Genomic DNA, 21,834 nt, shown 5'->3' with positions numbered 1-21,834 from the left:
AAATAAAATATTCTGTTTTCCATGTCCCTTTTAGACCAGGATTATCAGCCAAATTAGTCACAAAATCATGATCACAAAGCTATTTAAAGTAAGGACAGAGACACTTTCCAGTCTTTACCCCCCTGCAAAGTGAAGGTAAAATATGTAATTAAATAGCAAAACACATGAGTGGAGAGGAACTTTGAATCCCTTCTCCCTTTATTATAAGTATACATTATTATCCTCTAAAAATATAACTCTAAGTAAAGTAGAACACATACGCAGCACGAATAGTTCCCATAGCTTATTTAACTCTACAAAAGTATTTAAATTACAAACTAACAACATGTTTATTGCACCTCTAAACAAACAAGATGCAGTACATAGTATTTTCAATGGGACACTTTAAAGTACTTGTATCACAACAACCGCGCCTGTCAGTCAAACCCATCCTAATCGACTGCCGTCCAATCAGAGACGCTCCTTACTTTTTTAACAGACTTTTGTGGCCAATCACTGCAGACCTTTTTATGTCTCACCTCTCCCGCTGAGGGGAGGGGACACTTCCTTATATGGTACGTATGACCTAATATGGAGCGCCGCCAGGGGGGCAGCCGTACGAGGCAGCCTGCTAGTGACACTTTCCCCCAAATTGTAGCTTTGCCTCTCTGAGATTGGACGGACAGTCGAAAGCTGATGGGATACACTCGAGCGGCAAACACTGGTGTGCGCGTAAAGTGTCTGCCTGTTAAAGCTGTTCTACCACACGGACGATCACCGAGGATATCTGGGCTGTCTGTTGGGTAAATAAAGATCAGACATCGCTCTTCAAAAACCCCACTGCGGCGCGAAAGAACAAGAGGAGCAGGGATTGCCTTCTGCGAGTCATATTGTCTCCAAGAGCTTGCTGGGACTAAATAAATCTCTAAACACCATGAAACGCGGTTAGTCTGGGTGTAAGATCTTCAGTTGCGTGAATCCAAACGCAGAACGCTATTGATCGGAGGACAGACTGGGGCGACTGGAGGGGAAACATTGCTGTCTGTTAACATTCCCCCGTGTTTCAAGTTATATAAGCGGAGAAGAAGTAAGATAAGATTTTGTTTTTACAGCCGACACGCTGATTGTATGGACTGGGTTTTCCGAGAGGTTGCACTCTGAAGAACCAACAACGTGTTTATGGATTGCTGCGCAGCGAGGAGCCCCGGGAGTTGTAGGCTACGCTCTTATGCATCGATCATGTTGATACCTCGCTGTTGCTGTGAACTTTGATTAGATGTTTACGGGAAGAACTCAGTAATTCCGATAAACCATTTAAATAAATACGCTCAATAAGCTCAGATTGACCTCTGGAGGAAGTGGGAAGCGCCTGTTCGCCCTTCCTCGTTTTTTTTCTCTCCCAAGACGTCAGCAGGATCTCAGTCTCTCCTTCTGTGATTTAAACAAAGAGCAAAGTGTTTGGGGATAGCATGGCAATGGTAGTAAACCAGTGGCCAGAGAACATTTCTGCAGATCCGGGGTCTCAGCTCCAGATATGCAGCCAGGAGCCCGGCGGTGCACCGGGGACCCCCAACGGTTCCACCCCGGGGACTGACACACTTTCCGGGGACAAAATCCCCAACGTGGACTGCATGGTGTGCGGAGACAAGTCCAGTGGGAAGCATTACGGTCAGTTCACCTGCGAGGGATGCAAAAGCTTCTTTAAGCGCTCGGTGAGGCGGAACCTCTCGTACACCTGCCGGGGGAACCGAGACTGTCCCATCGACCAGCACCACCGGAACCAGTGCCAGTACTGCCGCCTGAAGAAGTGCCTGAAGGTCGGCATGAGAAGAGAGGGTAAGACTATAGGTGTGTGAAGGTGGTCAAGTGAGGCATGCATTTACTTATTATATTTCTGTGTTTGAAGTTGTGCGTAATGTTGATCACTGTAAAATATAAATCTTAACAGGACATTAAGTTTGCAAGTCAGCCATAAAATATGTTACTGTTTTAAAAACAAGTTAATTATTTAAACAGGCGTAGCTCTGAGTCCTGTTTCACATCTATTGATTTGGTTTAAAAACAACATATTTGCCACAAAGTCTAAAACTTTAGATCATCTCATGTATAGCATTTTAGAAAATGTTAAAACTAACACAAACTGTTGGGAAGCCCTTGTTTTACCACATTGACAGATTTTTTTCATTTCACATTTGAGATCAAACCTGACACTTAATTTGCCCTCTCACTTTTCAAACTGAAAAAGCGGCATTGGGATATGTGCGTAAAATACGCTCTGGGAAGCCTGTTGTTCCAATGTGCTACACAGTTTATATCCACTGTTGTTATTCGGAGTGAATAATCACTCACCACCTGCGGCATACACAATGCTTATTTCACATTCATTTACCAAATCTAAACCATTCACCGTGGTGCGCTGTGTTCTGTGTGAAATCCCTCTTTTGTCCCCCTGTTTTAATTATGCTGTTTGTTCACCGACACCCAGAGCCGCAAGAGGATGCCGCTACATTTGTTGTATTGTGTTGGATTAACAACGGGTCAGTTAGTGCCAAAAGGGAGCAGTGGAGACGTGTTGGTGGAGGACAGCGCTTCCCTTATTAATTATCCTTCAGCAGTGCCGTCCCATTCATGGGAGATGGGATGGTGCATATTTAAAAAATGTTTTCAACAAATGGAGCCACGTGTATTTCTCTAAATATCTGTTTGTAGCTTTACTGATGGGTTCTATTTTTGGGTTGATAATTCACCTTAAAACACTTAACTCTGGACATCATTAAGTAGAAACATTTTGGTAGAAATATTACATTTAAAAAAAAATCGCGAAATGAATGAAAATAGCCAACAGCAGCATACAAACCGCCACTCTAACACAGGTGTTAAAGGGCAATAATGCTTTAACCATTTTGTATGTGCAAAAAAAGTGTAATTTACCCACTCTTTAATGAAGATATCACACAGCACCCCGTTAATTTCCCCTCCTAAGAGGACAGTATAAGGTCAGCAGCAGCATCTCGGTGAGCAATCTTGCTCAAGGACACTTCGGCAGGGGATTGATGAAGGACAGATAGTGTCTCACACCCACCCTGCCGCTCTTTGTTCTCTGCCTGTGTTCCTTACAGCCTGAGATGAGATGATCCCTCAAGGGTTCCCGCTCTCTGCTACGCATCTCAGGCTGTGTGTGTGTGCACTACAACCAGTCTTATCTCCTGTAAAATACCCCCAAGCCACACTGACTCGGTCTTGCTTCTTTCTTCTGAATGAACCCGTATATATATCGCGTGCCTCGCTGCAGAAAACGTCTCATTCAGTGTGTCATTGAGACCCGAAATACAGAGATACATTCTAAAGTTTAAACAGGCTTAATCTATCGGTGTTTTTAGTTTTGCAAATCAACTCGCCAATTTCGTATCTTGGAAATAAATAGATACACAATCAATTGCATATATGAAAAGTTATTTTTCACGCATCTTTCATTTTTAACAATGCTGAGCTTTCAGCCTTAAAAAACTGCATGTTGCTCATGAGATTTAAGATATCTTATTTGCCTTAAGAGACGCATGAAAGGGAAAAGCATTCTGTTCAGATGAGATAACATTACAATGCTTTGATGCACCCAAATAAGTATTCACCCATACACTATTTCAGTGACTTTAAATACGTTTAGAAAAACTAGTTGTAACTTCAGTTTTAAAAATAAAATCAGTTTAAGGATAGAACTAATCAATACTTTTTATATTTGTCCATGCAAGACATTTTTTTTTTTTTAAATATTGAGGCTTTAAAACTCATTATCCGCGTTGTATGTCTTTCTGCAGTGCTCTGTTTTAGTTGGGGCAAAAGGCTCAAATGTAGAGCAGGTCTCTCATTGGCTGAGCTCATCTGTTGGTGCATTCGAGGTCAACAGGATTAAACTGTGTCCTTAAAGTCCTATTTTTAGGCTGAATTCTGTTTATCAGCATTCATTTATCTACTTGTATGACATTTTTTTAGGATACATTAACCGTCTGTCAAATTTTTAAAAACTGAATTTGTTATTATAAATAGTTATTTTGTGTTAAACGAGAAGCTAAGAAATAATCTCAAATTGTGCGTGAATTAAGTAAATCACAGATCCTTTAGTTATTTAATAATGGCTCCCATTGTTTGAATGAAGGAAAAATAACTACTCAAACACATTTTGAATATTTGTGTAAACATAAATATGCAACAAGTATTAGAAACAATATCCTGGCATCTTTGTTTCATGGTAACATCTACATTAAATTAAACACTGCTGCATCCTAGAATCCAAAGATTGAGGGTGTCAACTGAAAAGTGTCCAGACTGTCCTCGTCCCCCCCGAGGTCTTACATAAGTTATGTTTCATCTGCATTATTCAACGGGTTCAGCTAAGGTTGTCAAGGGAACGCAGTGTTTATGCACATATGTTCCCGCGTGCAAAATGCATTTGATATTTCCGTTTTTACATTTCCAGCAATATGCAAAATTCTTGGAAAGATTTGAAATAAAGCAGAAACTCACAAGCGAAAATGCATGTTTGCTGAGCTGAAGGAGTTTGACATGTTATGAATCATTTAAAACCCTTTTTACTTAGTTTCAGAGCATATGGGTCACAATGTGCGTCACATCCGGACGGAGTATAAAAAGTATGAGGGGAAAGTTCTGGTGAATAGGAGAGGTTATGGGATATATTTAGAACAATTTAAATGTGGCGACTGGTTTTATTTACATTGCTTTTTACGTAGCAGAACCCTGATCACCAAAAACAAGTTTGATACTGGTTATTCAAAATGACAGCATGGTTTGAGATCACTCACCCTGCTACATGAGTTCTCTGTTTAGACTGAATTAATATTTAGTTTCCTGGGAAGACGTGCTAAAAGTTTCATGACTGGACCTTGTCCGATTTAGAAGTTCCTCGCTTTCAAGTGAGTGTTTCTGTTTTTTACCCAAAGGAAGACATTTAACCTCTTTCTGCAGACTGCTGTGTAGAACATAATATCATTTGTTGGAGACGTTTTATCCAGAGCACCTTTCAGCACCATGGCAGCAAACATTTCCGCGCTGGCCTCAGTGGGAATCAAACATTGGCAGCATTAGTGTCATTGTCTCAGTCACACAGCTACACTGAACCTTGTCTTGTTTCTCTGTCGGCACAGTTTCTAGGTTGAATAGGAAGCGGGGAGGCAAAGAGAATCAGCATGACAGCTCCTTTGAGCTGGAGTGAATGTTTTAATTTTGAAGCAAGGACAAGGTGACTTCACTGACAGAAAGTCACTTGTGTTTATCACTGTGATTAATGCATACAATTATCATCGTATCTTGTTGTGGGTCTTTAATCCATGTTTTCTTTCTTTTTTACCTTTTCAAACATGTACACAGTAGCCTTATTCAAGTGTCAAATATCAAAGTAACATATGATTACTTTCCGTTTGGATTACCCCAATTTTCAAGAGTCCAGAGAAAATAAATACCTATACATTTACTTTTATTTAAACTTAAAACACAACTGAATAATGTTCAGAAATTAAAATGGGGAAACTACATTTTGTAGCCTCACAAATGTGTCTACTGCTCAGTGTATTTCTTGAAGCTAATGTTCTCAAATAAGATGTCGAGTCCTTGGATGATGACAGTATTTTCTGGAAGGCATGACCTGCAGTCTACTATGGGCTTGATCTCCTTTCCCTTCTTAAACACCCAAATGATGGCAACATTTGCTCCCAGTAAAAGTATTTTATTATCTCAGAGTCTATTGTGTGAGTTATAAAGTGCTGTAACATGTGCGGCGCATATACATGTGTCTATTAGTCTATTGTATATATTTTTTAAATGGTATAATTGTAATCCTGCTAAAAATGTCTACTGGATGTTTAATCTGATAACATCTTTGTTTTCTGTTCCTGCTAGAGTCAGAGCACAGCAATGAGAACACCAAATACCTGCAGACACAACACGTTATAGTCATAGTGAATAACTTAATCATCCATTTGTATCAAAGCCTAACCCAGATAAACATTCACTGCTGTCTCCTCTGACCCACTCTGACGAAACACCAGCAGCAGCGAAAAAATATAGGTCAACCCAAAACTAAAACATTGATAACAGACGAGATCATGTCAAAGTCCAAATGTGTGAACACGCCGGGGCCTCTGCAGTGAGTAAATACTCCACTAAAGTCTAACTGGCAGCGTGTATTGACTAATCCATATCCTCCACAGTGGGCCATTTAACACCAAAACACTGCAGCCTCCTTTGCCTCTGTAAGCCTTTACATATCTGTCATTTAGCAATTGACAAATTCAAATACTTAACCCCTGTCACCATACTCACAGTCATTATCAGAGGCCTCTCAGAGGAAAATGACTCCCATTCACAAAATCGCTCACTACTGCAGCCTCCATTAAAGTGACACACTGAAGCCTGTGGCGTTATCTCCAAGGCTAACTTCAATATTGAATAATGGATGAGTGATGCTGTTTTTAATGCTTTTGGTCACATCAAGGTGAAAAAGCTTCTCGTTGCAATATAACACATAATGACCTCTTCCCTTTTAAGCTTATGCCTCCTTCTGTATCACTAATGTGACTAGAGTAATGTGACCCTCTCAGGTGCATTCAGCCAATCACTAAACTGACTCTGGACTGTTTTGCTTGAGACTTAAGTAGCTCAACCTGTTTTTGTGTGTCACTCGGGTCACTTGTAATGACACACACACACTTGAGAAAGAGGCAAAGAATTGGTCCGAAACATTTCATTTCCTCAAGGTTTCTGCTTCAGTCTGGCGGACATTCATTCTCTAGTATAGCGCTGTGGGAGAAACTGCGCATTTATAATTTAGGTTTTTAGTTGAGGATCTTATGTATGCTCAGTGAGTGGGAGTGCAGCAGCAGTGAGGACAGAAATAGATTTTAAAAAAGTCAGAATGCACCAATACATTTTCCTATTTGGATTAATATAATTAATTTGGCATTTGTATTGGATAGTGGCCATTTGTTTTCTTCTTATAGGAGGCACCTCACTGACCACAGGGAGATCATTATTATTATTATTATTATTATACTTTGAGATATTATATCTCAATTTGACCTTTATGGTTACTTTTAGGATAAATAACTAAGTAAATGGCCCTTCCAATGGCCTTCATCTTAACTTATTCTTAACCCCAACATTTGATTTCAAAGCTTTAAAAATATCCTCTAGTTTACTGTATGAGAAATAACAAAAGCCAGTCTTTCGAAGAGAGGCATGTCTTATGCAATGACTTAACCCACTAAAAAATGCATAAACGTATAACTTGCTGTGGCCCACATTGTGTTAAAGAAAGAGTAGGGGGTGTATGGAAGTGTAAATATAGGGATAGGGTGAATCAGATTCACACAGGCTGAATTTGGTTTACTAATTAATTTAAGAACTGCCTCATCAAAGAATAAGAGAGAGACTGAGGCAACATCTTCCACACACAGCAAAGCAACCAGACGTCCTCAAGCAACCTCCTCTGCCCTCCATGTCTCTCTCTGCCCTCCATGTCTCTCTCTGTCTGTCTCTCTCTGTCTGCGTCACTGTTCTCCCTCTCTTCCTGCACTGCCTCCGGTTTTCCTGCACTCGCGTTGTGTTGTCTCTCACGTTGCATCGCTGCTATTTCATGTTCAACACACAACTGAGTCAGACGTCTTTCAGTGTGCAGTTGGATCGTTGGAAGGGTTTGGTTTAGAGTAAAGTTTTTATGAGCAACACTTTTATAACAACACATATCCAAAACATTTTTATAATGGTGTGTTTCCTTATGGGATGCAACTATTTGTACACACATTGTAGCTGATAAGCCTCTATAATTGATTTTATTTGTAACACTTGGGGGCAGCGGAAATGAGATGTAAACACAACACTGACATATTATCTCTTTAAGAAATTGATATGGGGTCTTGTTTGAGAACAGTTACTTATTTACACATACCGCTTTTGCTTTCCATCAACTCCTGAGGGAAATGATCTGGCTCTTTTGTTTCTAAATGCTCCAGTATGTTTAACAGCAAGGTACTAACTTTGTCATTCTGTTTGTTAGTTCTGAGCAGGTCGTGTACGGTGAGTTTAAAGAGCTTTTTGAAAGAGTAGTGAGAGTTAAGCCCAACAGTAAGGTTTATTGGCTGAAAAACCTTAACTATGAGCTTGAATACACCAACAAACTCTGTCCAGTTGTCATGTCATCCATGTTATCCATGTCAGCTTTGCCAGAAAACAGTTTTAAGATGCAGCTGAACACAACTAGTGTTTGGTTGATTTGTATACACAAAAAAGTTCTGGCAGTACGAAATGTCTCTTTAAACCAAACAGAGAAGAACGCTCACTTACACAATAGTTTGGGGCTAATGCTGTGAACCATTGACTCACTAGACTGTGTGAAAGCACAGTTCACAGTATCTGTAGATATAAAAACCCTTTCAAAGAAACTATTGAATCCTGTTAACAGTGCAGTGACCCCTAGAGCAGTGTAAGTCAACCCCAATGGGCATCCCAATGTTTGATTGACATATTGTGAGAACTTAATAGATCAGGTATTCAGACAAATATTTGCTTGTTTTTACGGCTCCCTTACTTCACCTTGTTTGCCCCTTAATCTCTTACTCTCTCTTGGTTTACACATTAGCTCCCCTCTGCCTCCTATCTGAGTCTCTGTGGGAGCTTTGCCCTGCAGCAGAGCAGTGACCTGCAGGTCAGAGCTCAGAGCCAAAATAAAAACTAGGAGAGTCACAGGGATATTACCTTGGTGTCACATCACACACAGCCCTTTGATCCATATCACACCTATGTGCATTTATACAGGCTGGTGCAGTGTGACACATATCGGCACTGAAGCATATTAAACAAATATATATTTTACTTTCCAAATCATTTTTTCAGTTGATAAATCTACTTTATAGCTTTACAAACACGTGTTTTGTAGTTTGGTTTGAAAAAATGTATAATGTTGTAAACCTCTCTCAAATACATAAACAGACATGCATAGTCAGAAATGAGGTGTGGCAAGCTGTGATTCCAGGTTTGTCCAGGAAAATGTGTTTATTTTCGCTGGCCAATGGGAGCTTTGGAAATGGAAAACCTACTTATTAAATGCAACCGTCAGACAGAGCCAAATCTATAATGCGTCTGTGTTTCCCCGGCACTGCGACCTTTTAGTCCAAATGTTGATAGGCCTTAATTGTATTTAGCTGCTGTAATTCCACGAACAGTCTGACCCAGAGGCTAATCCAGGGCAGCCAGGCAGCGAACTGTGCACTCTGCCAGCTGCCATTTGCTGAAGTGGCATTTTAAAAGTCGCAGCTGAAATGTCCCATGGGCGTGCATCTCTCCTCATCTATCTCATTCTCCTGCCCTCATTTTATAACCCTCCTTTGTACACGTGATGCTGCTTTGTTTTGGGTTTTAGGGATTTGCTGGGCTTTGTCTGCCCTCAATTTGGTGTGTTACTTACAGTCGATGGCAGTCAACACGCCCCCAGTTTGAAGAAAGCTTCAATAACTAAATCAATACCAGGTCAAATGTTTGCTCATTTTAGCACATTTTTCCCACTTTACCCTGCAGACCATGGGAGTTTCTGGTCTACTGCTAACTCATGTTTTTGTGTGATTTTGATACTTTAGGTTCACCAAAATCAAATAAACAAACTTGTAAACGAACCGATCCAGGCAGCAACTCCTGTGTTTAGTAAAATCACACTTTTCTGCCAGCTTTTGCAAGAGCTATACGGCAAGATACGGTGAAACTATTATAGTTTCTATGTTGCACATTTCTTTCCTACTCTAGGTAATACACTGACTTCACAACCCCACTTCAAACAATCCAAATTATCCCTCTAGCAGTTCAAGCTTTCTCCTCCTCTTGTTTTCTGATGACAAATTAAATCAAGCTAAACCACAGTGCACACTAATTAAAAAGCAAGAAACAGCTTATGGCAGACACCCAAATGTGACTTTATACCCCCCCCCTCCTTTATTCTCTATCTCTGACCCTGCTTTCCTTTTTGTCTTATCCTCAGGCATCTGTTCCTCCGTAATGTCATTTCTGTCTCTGTGGCTCTCTCTCTCTCTGCCCTACTCTTTGCCAAGACACGACATCTCTCTGTCTCTACACTTGTCTGTCTTCCTCTATTAATTTAGACCTTTCCAAAAATCTCCCCTCTCTCCCCTTTCTCTCCTCTCTGCTCTGTCGTGTCATCCAGCCGGCTGTAGGCGAGGAAAAACAGAGACTTATGTGTCTGAGTCAGAGCTACTCAAGTGCTCTGCCCCTCAGCCACGAGTGACCTCCACAATGAGGCTTTTGAAAAGTCAAGTGGATCAAGTAGATTCGCCACCATCTGCAGGATTAACCACTAATCAATATGAAAGCAGATTAATAGCTATGAATTCACGTAGCAGACACATGAGAGATAGCTGGGTCCCAACAGGTCGTGGGAGTTTTGATGCGTTATTTCATTTTGAAGAATTTAAGTGAGGGACATAAATGTTTGGCATGATGAGTTTTTACAACTAGGAGATTTTTAGATCATAGGAGTGCTCTGACTCAGATTAAGAGAATAAAGGAAGAGCCCGCAGAGGTAGTCCTCTTAGGGAACAACAACAGAATTGGTCCTTTTAGCATTTGCCCCGAAATGTCAATGTTCAACCCAAAGCCCTCCAGAGGCCTGAGGAGTTGTGACTGTTGTCCCTTGTAAGCAAAGGACGAAATATAATTTTGGTAATTCAGAACGACAAAGTCTTTGTCGGGAGAAGTTCAGGGAATCCCTTTTCATCAAGTCCTAGACTCAGTACTTCAAAAACACGTGCGTTTTTGCTAAAGTCGAACTATTTTGATATAGAATTGCTAATATTTCATCAAACATGTTTTCCTTTCTTTGGGATTCTTCATTGACGGTGGAAGAAAACGTTTTTATTTGCTGCTTGATTAAGAGCACTGGTTGAGTGAACACTGTGGGATGCACCTCAGAGTGACTGGAGACATATCTCATCAGGTCGACTTTGGTAAAGCCTTACACTCGTACTACATTCCCCCCCTGCTACTCAAGGCAGTGTTACATATTCTTTTGTTTGTGAAATCCTGGAAAGACAGACACGTGCGGCTAATCTGACAGCCTTCCTTTGCAAAGCGAGACGAGAGCTGCGGGAGAGCGAGTGACAAGGAATGTCCCATTGTACAAAAACATCTTTGTGACAGGCAACACCTCTTCATATCTCCGCGCAGCCCTGTTTGCTCAAGGAGACCACATTCTTGTCCGGGAACACACAGGCTGACACAAGTTCACAGGGGAAACTGGTAGTTTGAGGTCAACACCTTTTTGTACAGAGGTATTTTTTCTGCTCAGAGGACAGGCTAGAATTAAAGGCCTTTTTATAACGCTCGTGAGTGAGATGACCTCTCGTTTTTCAGCCGGTGTGTTCAATTGACACAGCTGCTGCGTGTGAGGTGACAGGTGATGCGGAGTTGAAAAGCATTTTCCGAACCCCCCCCCCACCTCCTCCCTTTAATTTCAGCCCTCTCTCCACCGCCTGCTCCCACCTGTCTCTTTATGTAAACCACCACTCTCTATCTGAAGCCTCATCTCAGGCTGTATTCAAATACATTGAACTCCACAGCTCTCCTCTCTCTTCCCTCAATCTCTCTTTTTCTCACTTTTTCTCCCCCTCCACCTTATCTCACCATTTCGCCCTTTTACCTAATTTTCCCCCTCACATGTCGCCCTCCTCCCTTTTGCATTCCCATGGCCTCTCTCCCCCTTATATCTCTCTGTGTAACATTAGATGGAGTTATTATTCAGACAGTGGGGATGACTGAACAGGTGTTTTCCAAATGGGCCTTTGCGCACTCGCCGCATCATCATTGCACCACAGGGGGGGGGGGGGTTGGGCGTTAGTGTGCGTGTGTTTGTGTGTGTGTAGGAGAGCTTGGCCTCTGCGTGCCCTTTTCGCCTCAGGCTGAGCCATTTGCCAGTAGAGGGAGGGGAGGGGGCAGCATGTTACCGTATGTATTCATGCGAGTATGCATATGTGGGTGCATAACATGTGTAGGTGTGAAAAAGTGTTATATCTTTTCCAGCTGCTGCTTGTCATTACTTATTGATGCACTACATCCTTGGTCAGGCCACTTTCCACCGCTCCACTGAAAAGACGAGCGCTGACATATTTAGGAGTCAGAGAAATGATCCCGTCTCCACACTTTTTCGCCCCTTTGACCCCATTCTACAAACCCCCCGCCCAACACATTTGACATACCCAATTTCACTCTTTCTTTTTTGTCTTTGTCTCCTTTTACTTACAGTTTTTCCTTCAGGCTTTAACGTTTTGCCATGCTTTACATTCAGATATTTTACGGTCTGTTAAAAGTCTTTGTGTTTACTGAGAGGAAGACAAAACATAAACTGAGTAAAAATGTCGCCCATATTTTTCTATATTCTGATTTATGCTGCTGAAGTGTCAATTTCATGTATTTTCTTTCTTCCATCAGCTGTACAGCGAGGACGCACATCAAACTCCCAGACCAGCCCGGGGCAGTACCTGACCAACGGCACCGACCCGTACAACGGCCAGCCGTACCTCTCCGGCTTCATCTCTCTGTTGCTGCGCGCCGAGCCTTACCCCACCTCTCGCTACGGGGCCCAGTGCATGCAGGGAAACAACCTGATGGGCATTGAGAACATCTGCGAGCTGGCGGCCAGGCTGCTCTTCAGCGCCGTGGAGTGGGCCAAGAACATCCCCTTCTTCCCCGACCTGCAGCTCATGGATCAGGTGAGAATTTACACTAAATGATCTTAACAGCAACGTTGAAGGAATTATTTAAGAGAATCCTCCTATCAACTCACTAATGGTCATGTTATATCTCATTTGTATTATGATTATTAAACTTATTCTGTATCTCACCCCCTCAAGCACTTTGAAAAAGATAAACAATTGATGTTTTTGTTTTCCTTATCTGTGAATCGACATCACTCAGTGTCACATAAACGTAATTCAGTTTAGTTATTATTCACTGAAGGCAGGAACAGGTGTGGTGTCAATGGTCCTCTTGTAGATTTACACCAGCTGTAAATTCCTGGCACGGAAAGAATCGCCTGACCTATAAATATTCACGTGCACCTTGGGCAGACATAGTCATCACAAATATGTCATGCTGTAGCTGCACCATATCTTATATATATCATTAAAGTCAAGTCAAAATGTAGCATGCATCGGTCCTGTCTCAAATTGTACAAGCAGCTCGGAGCTTTATATAAAACCGTTTTGTATGATTATTTTCAATGTTCTTTCAAAACACTACACCTGACATCCACACGTGTCTTGAAACTGAACTGCTTCTATGTTAACAGTCTGTCAGTGTAGACAACATCATTTAAATGCCTTAAAGTAGAGAACTTAGCAATTAACCATCATTTAAAATCCTGCTACAAAGGTGGGTCATATATATATAGGGCTGTTGCCCTGAAAACCATTCAAATAATTCTACAGTTTTTGACATACGATCTGTAATATTCATAAATAATTCGCTCTCAGGAGCTATGCAATTTTCATTTAAATTCCCAATGCAGATTTTAGTATTATTATTTTAACCCATACAGTATAAAAAAGATTCATATGTTTACATATCAAAATACTTGTCATATCCTCTTGTAACTTTATGACCTTTTAAAACTGACAATAAACGTTTCATCACGGTTATTCATCCTTACAATTACCTTTTGACAGTTTGACACTCTGTTTTGTTTGCCTGATATATTCATGCTTCCTTCTTCCTTCAGTTATTGAATATATAACTTGTGTGTGTATATATAATGTGCATGAATAGAGATCCTGTTGTCTGGCTAGTTAGCATTTCCTCTTTTGATAATGTGACCAAATTCTGACCTGGTTAACCTGGTTAAGATTATTAGATGTTTAGTGCTTTTCGTGTCTGGCTAGACACTTAACATTAGTGCTATTGAATTACAGTTTGACACGTGTTAACTATAGGTGGAAGTGCTGCTTGAAATATGCAAACCATGAGCACTTGCCAAACCTGCTACCGCATTTACACATCATTCCTGATAGATACATTTTGATTGATTGGATCCAATTAACAAACCTTTAGTATTTAGAATCATTATCTTGTCCCCATTACTTCCTTATTTTGGATTAAAAAATTGTATTTAGTTTTAAAGGTCACCTATTATGCAAAATCCACTTTTTCATGTATTTTATACATCAACATGTGTCCCTTCTGTGTCAAGAGATTCTGAAAGTTTCAGGAAAAATCCTGATCCATTTATATAAAAACCTGTCTGAAAATGAGCTGATAAGATTTTGGCCACTTTATGATGTCATAAAGATTTTTTGGCTTGTGTAACCATTAGCCAATCACCAACCAAGGTAAACCCCCCCCCCCCCCCCCCCCCCCCCCCCTTATCACCTGAATCTCCTCCTAGAGCAACATTGTGTTCTTTTTAACCAATCTCTCTCAGAGTAGCGTGGGGAGGGGCTCCTTATTTTCATCTAAAGTAACAGACACAGAATCAGCACTTTGAAACAGGGCTGAAACAGAGAGGATTATGGGAAGCTACAATGCATGATCTGTTTGATATTTCGAGCCAAACACTTCAGAGACATGTTTTTATATATCTGAGACCTATAATATATTGGTCAAAGATAGTATAATAGGGTCCTTTTTAAGTGCCTCAAATCCAGACCTGTCGACCGCTTCTGATTTGACCTCAATCTGATTTCCTAGGTGGCTCTTTTGCGTATGTCCTGGAGCGAGCTCTTTGTCCTGAACGCCGCCCAGTGCTCCATGCCGCTCCACGTGGCCCCTCTGTTGGCAGCGGCAGGCCTGCACGCATCGCCCATGTCAGCGGAGCGCGTGGTGGCCTTCATGGATCACATCCGGGTCTTCCAGGAGCAGGTGGAGAAGCTGAAGGCCCTGCAGGTCGACACGGCTGAATACTCCTGCCTCAAGTCAATCGTGCTCTTCACGTCTGGTGAGTTTCATTTAAGCTTAATAAAATCACTGAGAGACACAGAGAAACTGCATGAAATGTCAAATGTGACGCGTCTCTGTGAAACAGGATTTTATTAGCAGTGGATGGCTCCAGAGTTGGTGATAGAAAGTTTAGAAAGGATAGGAAATCCATAACCCAAAAATGTCATGTCATTGGTATTTCTGCTTTCTAAGCTCTTAAATGTTGCACAAAAATGAGAAGAGGAAAAGAGAGAAATACATCAACAAATCTAGTTTTTTCTCTATAGCACTATCACAAATTAACATGAAACCACGTAGGAACATTTATTCAGTCATGGTAAACAGACAGTTGTAACAATTCATAATTGACTTAAGTTTGAAAGTACAATTATTATAAGTCTGTATTTATTGTAAAATAAATCGATTACTAATCAAAAAAGATAACAAATGAATTGTTGAGACTAACTTGGGTTGATTGTACCTGGTGAAGGAACTTTTAAGATGCTCTGATCTTTACTCTCTCCTTTATTGGTTGATTAGATTCTGATCAAAAATGCAACATAACGTCACGCTCTCTTGTGAGTGGCTTTACTCCTGCTCTGGCAGAAGGGAAGGAATTAGCAGGCTAGTGAGCTGACATTCATTGGCACAAAGACGTCCTGTTAATAGGTTTAATCATGCTGACAGGGACAGCTAATCACAGGGTATCAAACAACATGAAAACAGCTCACGGCGAGTTAGGGAAATTGCAGATTATTTTGCATATTTTTACATAGCCAAGGTCAAAGAGTAGATAAAAAGGTATTTTGTCCAACCACTGAACTCAATAAAAAATGTAAAAATACACAGTATATTTATTTTAAAAGATGTTACTGGTGTAGAAATTAAGAACTTAAAAGGGAACTTCATGCTGTTACATCTCATGCAAAGGTGTTGCGTTGCTGTTGTTTGGATACATAGAAAATGCTGTTGATTCAAGCTTTAAAAAGATGTAGGCTCAAGCTAATTGATAAAAAATAAAAGTAGTGAGAATCTATAGCTTTCCAAAATGTGTGTAGATTAGGGTTTGATGCAAAAATAATTTTAAAATCCATCAGTCGTTTAACTTTATGGACTTTCAAATAACTGACATTTATGTCTACTTTTTAAAAAGCCATTTCACGTAGATTAAGTCAGTGATGTTACTAATCCATGTGTCAAAAAAGCTGACTAATTATAAGCATTATCTTAATAAGACAATGAGAGATTATGGAGGTATTCATTTGTCTGTATGACTCAAAGACCACAGATAACTAAATTCCCGTCTGTGATTATACATTTGAACTTTTACTTGATGACTTAACCGCAGAAAAAGAGCTTTTTAGTGTGAAGAAATATTTCGTCCCTCTGATGAGTTGGAATCCGGTGTTACGCATGAAGCTGGCTTCAACTTTACTTAACCCGCAACTTTTTCAACTCGCTGAGCTTGACCGAGGCGTGACCTCCAATGCTGCAGCAGATATTGTCTCATTGGCTCCATATGTAAATGCTTCGGCTACAGTCTTCCCACTAGTCAGTCATGGTCTTTGCCCTCCATGAATTTCACTGTAATTTGATCGCTCTCTCCTAATGTAAAGTACTGCTACTGACCCTGTGAGTAGCTGCTTCTGCATCACTTAAACCACTTTTTGGCTGTTCAAGTTAACCATAAGCTTTTACCTTTGTATTTATCCTGGAGATCCCTTCGCTTAGCCTTAATTTGATGTCTGCCCATGTAATAAACAAACATTTTGTGGGGAAGACTGATAGACAAGTACATTATACCATAACACATAGAGACTGATCCATTATTAATATACTACACACTTGCTTGTACTCCAAAATCCATGTCTTCGACCTCCTAATAAAATGGAAACGAGCAGCCTTGATCTGTAAAGTAGCTTCATTTTGACATTTATTTAAGATTCTTATATTTTTGATGATGATGGACATTTCAAACCATATTAAAACAATTCTCAGTCTGTCCTAATGACAGAAAATACTTTTATGGCATAGATTTGTCTATTTATGGCTATTAGCCTCCAAAGATCATAAAAAAAGTAAGGGGTCTTGAGCCTCACACCCTTACCGTGTCACTGCAAGTGTTTCCCACTGAGCTGCAAACAGGATTAAATCAAAAAATATAATGGTGTTGCATCTTGAGGAAACTCATGGCATTGTTTTCATACTGCTTACATACAAACACTGTTGAGGTTTATCCCAACAGTCACTGCACTCCAGTGCCAGCCAAAATACTGTCACTTCTGGCTTACTTCACTGAGAGATCATGCTTTGTGACCCAGGGGGAAACGGATGGTGAAGAAGCCAACACTGAGATGCCCCTCTTTGCATGGCTTGTCAGATTAACTCTGTTTGTACCTAGCGTCACTCCTCTGTATGTGGGTGTCTCTGGGTCCACCGCTCCCCTCTCCTCCTTGCTTTCATCAGCCATCCTTCATGATCCCATCTATTATTGAAACCAGTCATCCACCCCTCCTCCCCACGCTGCCCAAACCCAACCCCAAGCCCAGCCCAGGCTCCGGGACCCCTGCCCCCACCACGGGAGTTGAATTATGTATGGTGGTTTTCAGTGAGACGAAGGATTCGCAAAAGCCACGGCCATGACCTACATAACCCCTGTAGCCCTGAGCATCCCATGTGACTAGTCTGTGTGCGGGCAGATGTACTCACATACACGTCACTAAAAACGGCAAATGTCTCACCAAAAGAAGACAATACATTTAGTGAATCGTGCAGAAAATTGAATTTAATGGAGAAAGACATGCTCACTCGCACACTAGATCGACCGGTTCATAAACCTGACTCCTGCAGACCTGGTGCGACGAGCTAACAAGCTGAGACAAACACCGATAGACTCTCACCTCCCTCTGAGTCCCTCCCTACACTTCCCCTTTTAAGCCCAGTCCTGTCAATGCACATCAGACCGTGGCATCTCAGTCCTGCCACCCTGATCCCTCACCCCCATTGACCCGGTGTGTGCCCAAGGATCAGACAAAATACAACGCCACTTGGCGTGTTACGTGTAAGGGCGCCCGCAGAGCTGTCGCTTCGGCACGTGATGTGGTTTCAGTCCCACAGACAGCTTTACTAATCCCAGCCAGGCAGGGACTGCTTTGTCACGCAGGACTCAAAATGGCGGCTCAGCAACAAAAAAAAAGAAGCTATTCAGTTGTCCCCCGAGTGGAGGGAAATAAAGCCGAAGTGGGGGCAATTATTCACTCAGAATGATAAGAACAGTGGCCGCTGGAAGTGAGTCGAGGTTGACACGCTCGATTAAAGAAAATGACGTCAATCAAATGTTTTGTTGTATGGAACCCAGCAGGGTGTAAACAGGGGGCAGATCAAAGTGTGAGATGACAAAGGGGACCTACGATGCAAGGTGACAGGTTAAAACCTACGGGCCAGCGCTTTCAGACCGAAAGAACGCTCTTGAGGAGAAATTGCCCTCATCGAAATCCTGTCCTCCACATAAGGGTTCACTCAGGGGGCAGAGTCAGAGAGCACTCCCCCTGAACGTACAGTATGTGGCATAGTACAGTGAAATGTGTCTTTGTTTTGAGTTCACACATCGTGACCTCTTTTGCTAAATCCCCCGTGCTCTCCCCTGCACACAGAGGGTGCGAAAAGTATCGCGCAGTGTTACAAACTCTATCGGTTGTTTGAGACTCATGTCAAGGCGGGGGCCATCGAGAGGAGGTGTGAGGAGGCGGGAGGCAGAACATGACCTCCAGCTGCGGGGAATGGGACTCTGTAGTGTGCTGTGAACACAGACCACAGGGGTGTATCAGATACGCATCTCTGCAGTGACAACCGGAATTCTCAAGTTTGAGAAATATTTCTCTGCCTTGAGGAATTTAAACTGAAAACAAAACAAAATATGTGAGCTCTTTATTACATTTGATTACCCCTCTGTTTCAGCATTTATCTCATATAATCAACACATTTAAAATCAGTGTCAGGTCAAGACTTCAAATTGAGCCTCCCAGTTATATTACACAACTAGTTAAATCAAAATAAAATGTTCAAAAATTCAAGCCTCAGTTACAGACTACGGATGTCAACTTGAAAACGTGGTTGTTATAAGGAACAAATTAAATGTCACACCTGGTCATTAGGAGTTTTGGATTTGATGTGTTTTTATTGCAGGGTGATTCAGACACTATAAGGACTCTGTTTCATAACTGTTTTTATTCTCTTCCTTCCCTCTAGATGCAATGGGGCTGTCAGATGTTACGCATGTAGAGAGCATCCAGGAAAAGTCCCAGTGTGCCCTGGAGGAGTATGTAAGGAACCAGTACCCAAGCCAGCCGAACCGCTTCGGACGCCTCCTCCTCCGCCTGCCATCCCTGCGCATCGTCTCTTCTCCGGTCATCGAGCAGCTGTTTTTCGTCCGCCTGGTTGGCAAGACACCCATCGAGACGCTGCTCCGCGACATGCTGCTCTCAGGCTCCAGCTACAACTGGCCGTACATGCCCACCGTGCAGCGCGACCGGCCCATCTCCCTCCACTACAACGAGAACGGGCCCTGAGGAGGAAGGACAGGAAAAGCTGCGGGGGAAATCAGGCTGAACGTCCATCAAACTGGTCATCCATCCATCCATCCATCCAATCTCTGTGTTCAACTTCCTCTCCCAGCTTCTCCCTCACCATTCCGCTTAAAAAACCCAGACTGACGATACCATCCGTTTCCCGGTTCCTCAAGCCAGCCAATCATTCATGGCCATTGCAGAGACTTGACGGCCCGTCAGCCAACAGTGCAGGCTACATTTGAGATGTGGCACGAGATGGACAAGTTGGTAGAACGGGTTATTGCGCAGCTCACTAGCAGGTCTGATGGACTCACTTCAGATGTCACTTGTCTCAAACCCCATGAGAAAAGGGGGTAGCAAAAGACAACATATTTGCTTTGCTGTTGGCGCCTCAGTACGGTGAATACTGAGTAAGCGCTTTGCCAATGGGACTCTACAACCAAGAGCACAAGGCCTATGTATATTCACACATTTTTAAAAAGAAAGCCCGAAGCCATTAAAAAAAAAAAAATACAAATGCCAAAATGTCTTGGACTTTTGCAGAGGACATGTTTTATTGTGTGTTTGTATTAGCACTGTTAATATGGAGAGAAAACTCATGATTGTGTCCATATGTACAGTATATCGTTGATTCATAGGCATCTAGCATATTAGAGTTCAATGGGAAAAGCTCAGGTTCAAAGGGTGGGTAGAAAGACATGCCAATATCAGTACAAAAACTAAAAGACAAACACAGTAAACATTTACACTTATCAGCAGCCTTTGCCAAAGCTGACAATGCATATTGTTTGCATTCTTTTGTGATAGTGTTGGTGATGAAAATTGAATTTTTTGTTTGTTTATAATTCGACGATATAATTGTTTTGGGTCTCAGTGGGAAAGAAGGTGTTTGTAAAAAAAAAATATATACAAATTAAAGCTTATAGGCACTTGCATAGTCAGAACCAACACTTATTCACTCCTGTAAACAGCACTGGTAGATTCTTGCTACCCATTCGATTGATCTACCTTTTTTCATAATTCAAAAGGCCTACTAAAACTCCTCACATGTTGTTATCACAGGAGGGACACAACTTTTCCTCATTGTTTTATTTTCATGATTGTCAATGGTGGTCCTTGGGGGGGGAGCATTTTACAAAACTAAACTAGCTGTACTTGCCTTAGAACAAAGATTTTGTCACTGAGCATTTATCTTATGACTGTGCCATAATCTCTCGTTACCTGTTATAACAGGTATTATGTCCTGTCAGGGGAGGAAATGAACTCACATGATGTACAAATTGATTAATGTGCACATTAAGTCATAGCAAAGTGATGCAAAATGCAGATATTTTTGAATGCATCAATAGAGAGAAAAGATAGTTCTGCTTTAATATCATCAGCACTTTGATTTTTCAGGCCTCATGCGAGTTCTTTTCCTCTTCTTGATGAAATTGTCATGTAGGGAAAAAACCCTCGTCTCATGTCATTTGAGCTTATCGTAACGATACCGTAGAGAACCGTATCACTAACCTCTGAAAACCTCAGTCTATGTTACAATATTATCCCAGTTGGACTTATGACTGTGACTTAGCTTAGGACTATTTTACTTTTTTTTTTTTCTCTTCCCTTTGGTGGAAGCAAGTTTGTTTTGACAACCTGTCTCACATTTCCAACATGACACTGTGGTATCAACTTTGACATTGGAAAAGCCATCTGGGACCTGAGAAAGCTATCTGTTGATCAATGAATTCACAGAAAGCTTGTTTTTATCTGCTCTACTTTTGTTTGGAAATATGGATTATCCAATAATTGAAATAAAAATCTGTTGTTCACAGAACGTTTTCTGTTGTCTTTCACTGTCATAAATTATTAAAACAGTGCAAAAATATGTTCAAACCAGCACATACAATTAGTACTTTAGCCTGGTCTGAGATTGTTTGTTTAGTGCCTAAGTGCACATCTGAGTCGTATTTATCTTGTCCTCTGAAGTTTTTCTGTTCACAGGTGTAACTTTAAATCAAACAACCAGATATTTTCTAATTCAGATGTTCTTATGTACTGATGATTCAAGAATTTCATTACCACACAAACCAAGGAAGTTTCCCAACTGGGAGTCTTGTTACATTATCTATAGCTATGAAAAGATTCATGTCGAGGGAGGTGACAGTCTGCATTCAGTTCACACTCTGTAGGAGATCAATGTTAATTGTTAGTAGTAAAAAAAGAAGAAGCATTGCAAAAATGTCAGACATCAAATTATTATAGGTTTGGGTAAAGATTACCATGGCGTAGTAAAAAAAAAGTAATATCTACATTACAAGGTTAA

The 21,834-nt window shown here is 41.2% G+C and overlaps 1 protein-coding gene across 2 annotated transcripts; it reads left to right on the top strand.

Annotated features, from left to right (window-relative positions):
- Nucleotides 1-594: 594 nt before the first annotated feature.
- nr2f5 (nuclear receptor subfamily 2, group F, member 5) lies at nucleotides 595-21,345 on the top strand. 2 transcript variants are annotated; one of them, XM_079692111.1, is made up of 4 exons: nucleotides 595-1,827; nucleotides 12,478-12,758; nucleotides 14,731-14,977; nucleotides 19,207-21,345. In XM_079692111.1, exons 1-4 carry the CDS (start codon nucleotides 1,449-1,451, stop codon nucleotides 19,524-19,526), a joined length of 1,227 nt encoding a protein of 408 aa, XP_079548237.1. In that variant the 5' UTR covers nucleotides 595-1,448; the 3' UTR covers nucleotides 19,527-21,345. The 2 variants fall into 2 exon arrangements, with proteins under 2 accessions (XP_079548237.1, XP_079548238.1); XM_079692112.1 differs by having other exon boundaries at nucleotides 597-1,815.
- The last annotated feature ends 489 nt before the right edge of the window (nucleotides 21,346-21,834 follow it).

This window comes from Notothenia rossii (assembly GCF_949606895.1).
Source record: "Notothenia rossii genome assembly, chromosome: 7".
Taxonomy (NCBI): domain Eukaryota; kingdom Metazoa; phylum Chordata; class Actinopteri; order Perciformes; family Nototheniidae; genus Notothenia; species Notothenia rossii.
This window is presented reverse-complemented; position numbering and strand designations above follow the sequence as displayed.